The 7215-nt window shown below is 42.4% G+C and overlaps 1 protein-coding gene across 2 annotated transcripts in view; it reads right to left on the bottom strand.

The window, feature by feature from the left end:
• Positions 1 to 6510, bottom strand: part of LOC306942923 (guanine nucleotide exchange factor VAV3-like) — a gene marked incomplete at its 5' end in the record, with an annotated part of 69842 nt that extends 63332 nt beyond the window's left edge. For both annotated transcript variants that reach the window (XM_079529107.1, XM_079529108.1), the window contains 2 exons: positions 1953 to 2069; positions 6307 to 6510. In XM_079529107.1, the coding sequence (XP_079385233.1) occupies positions 1953 to 2069; positions 6307 to 6510 (321 nt within the window). The remainder of the gene's footprint in view (positions 1 to 1952; positions 2070 to 6306) is intronic.
• Positions 6511 to 7215: the final 705 nt, after the last annotated feature.

The following is a 7215-nucleotide window of genomic DNA, read 5'->3' as shown; positions in this document are numbered from 1 at the left end:
CACACACACACACACACACACACACACACACACACACACACACACACACACACACACACACACACACACACACACACACACATCCATATTCTAAAAATAGACTTCAACCTCAAATGATTTCACATCCCAGAGTTACCGGTGTAAAAAAGTGGGTGAAGTTCCGGGGGGAAAATATACAGAAATAGAGAAAAAAGAAACAAGTCAAATATAGCCAACAGATATACTCATATGAGCAGAGTCAAATAGAGCATAGCAATTGAATCAGGCAGTTGATAGCAGCAACAGAAATAATAATAACAGATATTACATACAGTATGTATACTACACATACATGTACTGCACGTAGCCACGTACCATACATTGCATAGATAATTATATTCATACTTGTAGGCCTACCTATTATGTATAAATCGTTGCTGTCCGGAAGAAACCACCTACATTTTTTTGTTTTTTAAATTTAAATTGTTTCATGAATCAGTGCTATTGAACACCCTTTACGTTTGTGTCTTGGTTAAAACAAATATTGAACGAATGAAAAGTATTAAAAGGCGCTTTGACAAAAACCTCCTAACTCCACTTAAGCTAGATGTTTTTTCCACTTCCTGAAAAATGAACATAGGTGGTTTCTTCCAGACAGCAGAGATACTGTAGTTCTTCTGCATGTCTTAATTTGTCTAAAACAGATTAAAAAGATGCCTCGAGGCGCCCGCAGATATTGACATAAACTGAGAGAAATATTCCGACTCCACTTAGAGAAGTAGAACAGCTCTAATAATGAGCCCTGAGGGGTTCCTTGTCACAGACAAGCACACTGTTTCACTTTCACTCTCTTACAATACATGATACTGCTGAGCAGAAATGGGGGAGGGCCAGGGATGTTTGAATTAACCCATTAAAACCGGGAAAGCATCTGCATTATACCATGCATTGTTCCATTTCACCCATAGAGACATCGTGCTATACCGTGCATTGTTGCCTTTCACCCATAGACACACCGATATACATGAAGCCCCTGCTTAGACGAGTGATTCTCAAACTTTTTGATTATCTAACCCCCCAGTTTGGTATGCATTTTAGACCACAGACCCCATAACTCTGAGAGTGTACACAGGTCCATTTGGTTCCAGTTGTACACTCACTGGGTTACAGGTTTCAAACTATCAACATCCAACTGGGGAGCCCGTAGTGAAACCTCCTCAAGGACCCCTGGTGGTCCCCAGACCCCACTTTGAGAACCACTACCTTAGACCTCATATACATTGTATGCTATGTCATAGATTCTGCCAATAATGGCACTTGACTGAAACGCTTAAATGTACATATTTGTGCATCAATTTGCATACCTGAATAAGCTGAACAACATCACCAATGGGTTCTTCAGCTTCTTTGTGTGTGTGTGTGTGTGTGTGTGTGTGTGTGTGTGTGTGTGTGTGTGTGTGTGTGTGTGTGTGTGTGTGTGTGTGTGTGTGTGTGTGTGTGTGTGTGTGTGTGTGTGTGTGTGTGTGTGTGTGTGGTGGTTTTTAATGAACCATCCATATAAAGAATATAAGACGTAAATATTCTGAATCTTTAAGGTTCAAGGTTGTACTATATTGTTACATCTTGTGTACAGGTATAAGAGTAAAACTTATTTTTGTTTGGCTTCCTTCAGACAATGCAGCAGCATAGATAAGATAACAGCAAACAACAAACACTGCAGCAAGCACAGCAAACAAAGGGATAGAATAAAGAGCAAACAACAAGTAAAAAAGAGTAACATATGTACATGACATGACATGACATGACATGACATGTAGTTAGGTAAACTTTTTGTGAACAGCTTCAAGCTTCAAGTTCACAGTAGGTTATGTTCCATATATACAACAACTTTTAGTTTAGAAAGGTGCTGTGGAGGATATCAGGGGATACCGAACATAGAATTGTTTCATTATGGAGTCTTGAATTGATGTTACCTTTCCAAAGTCCCGAACATCAAACAGGTCAAAGGCCTCAAATAGGTCGATTTTCTTTATCCCAAACACCTCACAGCATGACGTCAGGAATGTCCGGATGTTCTTCAAGCACAGGAACTGCATTAAAAACAAAAACATACACTGTAAGAATCAGTTCTCTTCAGCTGTCAGGTTTTTCCATTTAACATTTTGTGAAGTAGCGTAGAGTAATGAAATCACTCTTCTCTTTCACTTTGACAGTAATATCCCTTACAGGGAAATTAATTTGGTCCCTTTGCTCCTTCCTACCCAATATTTTTGGCACTGTGCCATGATGCCACATGTTTTCACGGCATGCCAGCCAACACGATGTCACACTGTTTCTTTCTCTTTCACTCTGTCATCCACGCACTCACGCACGCACGCACGCACGCACGCACGCACGCACGCACGCACGCACGCACACACACACAGAGCGACACAGACCCTTTTCTAGAAGATGGCTTGCCTCCAGGTACACCATGTTGTGACCTTAATTGTCACATCACACACATAATCAAGCAACACTTTGAAAGATGACAAACTCGGGACTTCATATTTTGATAATGTGAGATAAACACGGGCTGCAACCAGATTGTGTTTTTGCGGAGGATGTGAGCACAAATAGGCTGCTCTTTATCAGAGCACCTCATCGAGGAGACGCCTGTAATTGCTCAATCGCTCTCCATCCCCGGGGACCTCTGTGTCTGTGAGGAAGTGGATGGACGTGGCATAATAAAAAATGCCCTGAGTTCTCAACACGGGGTCGATGGACCCCCGGGAAGGTCCTTCATAGGGTTCCGGGGGGTCCCCAGGAACCAAATGGTTCACTTAACAGGTCTGTAACTCTGAAAGTGACCAAATCATAAAGGGGGGGGGGGGGGGGGGGGGGGGGGTACTAATCCCAAACTCAACCCCAAATTCATAATGGACAGTCACAAAACAAAGTGAAACATAATAATGTTCAGCGCAGCAGCTCAACTTAAAGTGCTACATAAAAAGGGACAAACTGAAACAAAAGCAGACCAAGTACATAGCACACTCAGGTTCATTTAACTAATTCTATGGGTTTTATGGGTAAGTGTAAGGATTTGATTATAGTTCATAGAAACGATTATTATGGGTCCTGCCACAGGATTCTTGAGAAGTAAATATTTAAATTAGGATTCAATGACATACTGCAAATACTTTTTTTATGGTCTCTTTATGGGTCCCAGATGGCAAAGCTAAATACAAAGTCAAACCAGGCCATCTGTCTCACTATCCTTCATCGTTTTTCAATTCATCAGTTACACAGTAAAATCCAGGGAGTTAATTTAACTCTTAAATGAACCGTATAAGGATCATTACATTATACATAAATTAGGACATTAAATACTGACTGTGTTCATAATCCAGCATACTTTTGTGTTGTTGTTTTTCCACTAAGTTCTTGGCTGTATGCAGTGGCTTCTGGGTCGCCTAATGGTCCTTGGGGGCGTTGAAACGAATACCAACGAAGTCGCCCTTTTACCAACTCGCTCCGGGAAAAAAACTAGGGCGAGATGGGTTATGGGCGACGGTACCCGTTACCGTTGAAACCCCCAGCTGTATGAGGAGTGGTTTGTTTTAGCCATAATGCAATGCACATTACAATGCATAGTACAATACGGAAATATTTGACTATTCCAACAATATGTTTTAATATCATGTCTACAAATCAATTGTGACAATTGGACAATTGTAACATTTGTTCAATTTAATTTAATTTGAAATTAACTTTAAGGAACAGACTGGGTGACAACCACGAAGAGTGTGGTGACATCTGGAGAGACAGAGGACGGCCGGAGAGACAGCAATCTGGGACTGGGGTGGTGAGGGTTGGCAGCCCAAACCACTTCCTCCATGAGGAGGAACCAAAGCTACAGACTGCAGTAATAGCTGCAAGGAGGCTTTAAAATCAGCCTTGTATGGTGAGGATGAGATGTGTGCTGTTCAGCGGCAACGACGACGCAACACACAGAAGGATTCCGCACTTCTGGTCAGACGAAGGAGGAGCCAGGCACGGACGCCCACAGCGCCTGGAGCCTCTGTCGCCAACATCTCATCAGCCATCTGCCCTATTGACTGTCTCTCAGTCTCACAAGAGATAGTGGGGTCGGTAGCATACCACTTGGACAAAGGCCGGGGTCTGATCAGCCTTGGTCGGGTCGCCTGGAGGAGGGTGTCTGTTGTAAGACCCAGAAACACCCAACGATTCCAGGTTTACAACACTGATGAGGCGTCCAAATGTGTGCATCAGTAGATGTTTAATTGACTAAATCTACCAGGGTCCCGTAGGGGGTCCATGGATGGGACCTAATGCAAGTCGGTTTGTGGATGCTCAGAGGTATGAAAACCCCTGTCTATAAACAGTTATGACTGAGGGCTATTTAATCACAGCACGCTGCACTACACTGCTTCCATTACCCCCATGCCTGTATTGTCACTCTCCAGATCTAAGGTCAGAAGGACACAATGGAAGTGGCCATTTAAACTCTGGGGCCCCTTGATGCACATGGCTTTCTCTCAACCTTACACAGATGCCCTATAGCTGCAGGCAACGACAGTCCATTCAGCAACTTATATTGTATGGTTCATTCTATTCTATAACAGTTGAATGTCGGACACTAATTTACTGACACAGCACATATGAGAGAGAGATAATATAGAAGGTATGCTATGCTTATTAACCACTTTAACCTGTGTATGTATGTAGCCTATGTATGTATGTATGTATGTATGTATGTATGTATGTATGTATGTATGTATGTATGTATGTATGTATGTATGTATGTATGTATGTATGTATGTATGTATGTGTATGTGTGTATATATATATATATATATATAAACTTCACAAAGTGTCTTGTTGCAACTCTAAATCGGCTACTGTCACTATTTGTCGTCCTACAGAGTATATATACTGTAGATCTACTCGTATGAGAGAGAATGGACACAATACAAGTGTCAAAATTAAAGTGAACTGAAATGCATTTTTTTTTAACGGGACAAATTGAGTTATTTTGATTCTATATTGTCCCATTTTATATATGTCAGCATCCAAGTTCCTTAAAAATATTAAGTACTGGGTTTATATTACTCTAAAGGAAACTGTTGTGTCTTACTCAGATAGCATCTCTCTGGTCTCATGTCAGTTCGTATATGCAATAGGTTGGTAGATAAAGCGCTTCCCACAAACCGTCTTCTTTTCAGTTTTAATTAGCTATAGGATGTTTCCTGGTGCAGGATATATAGCCTACTGTGGGTGTTTAATGAAAAAGTAACTGGCATCAGCAGTAGGCTGTGTGTGTACAGATTAGAAAAGTTTGCCCCGTCATACATCCAAACCTGCTCTTCTTGTAGTAACAAAAACATGGAATCTCAGAAATGGCTGCACAGACATGAAATAGTGCAAACACAGACAGGCTATTACTCTACGCGTGGTGTTGCACGGCCGCAAACTCAGCACTAAGCAAACTGCAACTCTGTCTGTACAAACACATTAGTGTGTCTGTGTGTAGTAAGGGGTGGATCAAAGTCAGGATTTTATCAGGCCTCTCCAGTGGACGATTGGAGGGCCGGATTCAGGGTAGAACGTGGTTTTGGTCCAGGCTTGGGACCATTCCCCTGGGCATCCAATACAAAAGAAGTTCATGAATAATACCCTTGTTTAGACTACACATCATCACTGGATGAGTCACGTCACAGTTGTTTTGTTAAAAATACAAATTGTTTCAATCTAGTTTTAAGTCATTTTTGCACTGTTTCATGCACTCTTAGGCTATTTATTTTTTGTATGAAGGAGATTTTGGGTTGGCCTGCATGTGAACAACGTCTGCAATACAAATGATCTGATTGGTCAAATGTTGAGAATGGCCCTTATCTTTTTGACACGGTGTCAGAGCAAAGGCCATGACCTTGTGTCCAGCCCTCCAACATGGATAGCAGTGTGACAAAATCTAAAACATCATGTAGGCCTACACTGAAAATCCTAAAAGACACATTGTAAATGTCACTTAAAATGAAAAATAAAAACGTATGTGATATCAGGGAACAACTTATGACTATAAGCAGAGCACTTTCAGTCTTTCACACTCAGCTGAGAGTGAATTTGATGTTTGAGTGTTCACCATAATGTAGTAGGCTATACGTAGACCTGGCTGTATGATCGAATGTCGGAACCGTTAAGTGGCTAAGACAGTTAAGACAGTTGGGTGATGATAGGCTACGCGTCATAAACTCTCTGTGTAGTAGACTATAGTGAGTAGGCTACTAGTAGCAGTATATAGCCTGCCTAGCCCAAAGAAAGAGTTACCTGTGACATCTGCGGTCTGAGATTGATCTCCTTTAGGTTAATAGTGCGAGGCCTGAGGTTGTTCAGGAGCTGGCAGAGCAGCACCCCGTCCCTCAGGGTCTGTGCCAGGTCGAACACCTGTGCCTTCTCTCCCGTTACGCGGTGGTTCGCCGGGAGCACGTTGCAGCCAATTAGCCACAGCGCGCACTGCCTCCAGTACTCCATGTTAAGGCAGCGAGGGAAAAAAACAGTAAAAAAAACAGTAAAGAAATAGCTAGCTAGTTATTCCGTTCCGTCTACTACTTCAAACCTGTGAGTGACAACATCGCGAACTGCACAGAAGGACGAAAGTTGTCGTTCTAACTAACCGCGTCGGCTGCGCTCTGCCAACCGCTACCTCCAGCACAGTGAGCGCAGCGCTCCCTCCGTGGGCGTCAGTGGGGCTGGCTGCTGTCCTTGACTTCCTCAGTCTCCACCTCTACGATTATCTGTCAAAAATACACGGAAATCAGAGGCATCCCAATGTTTGCAGCTCTCTAGTCTGGCTTGGCTTTGTATATAAATATAGACTCTATGTTTGTTTTAGTCTTTTCCACATATTGGTTTGTTGCTAATTACCTCAAAATAGCCTAAATGTTTAGGCCTAGGCCTAGCCCATAACGGTTACCAGTTTAGCCTATCTTTTTGTATGAGAACTTGTAGCCCAATCATAATCATTTGAGGTATTCCCACAAAGGCTTTGGCTCTCAGCTGACATTCCAAGTGGATTTAACAACTTAGAAAATAAAAACATTAGAGAGAGATGAAGAGAGAGAGAGAGAGAGTGAGTGAGTGAGTGAGTGAGTGAGTGTGTGTGTGTGTGTGTGTGTGTGTGTGTGTGAGTGAGTGTGTGTGTGTGTGTGTGTGTGTGTGAGAGAGAGTGTGTGTGTG

Source organism: Electrona antarctica (genome assembly GCF_951216825.1).
Source record: "Electrona antarctica genome assembly, chromosome: 19".
Taxonomy (NCBI): domain Eukaryota; kingdom Metazoa; phylum Chordata; class Actinopteri; order Myctophiformes; family Myctophidae; genus Electrona; species Electrona antarctica.
Note: the sequence above shows the minus strand (reverse complement) of the source record. Positions and strands in the feature narration are given on the sequence as shown.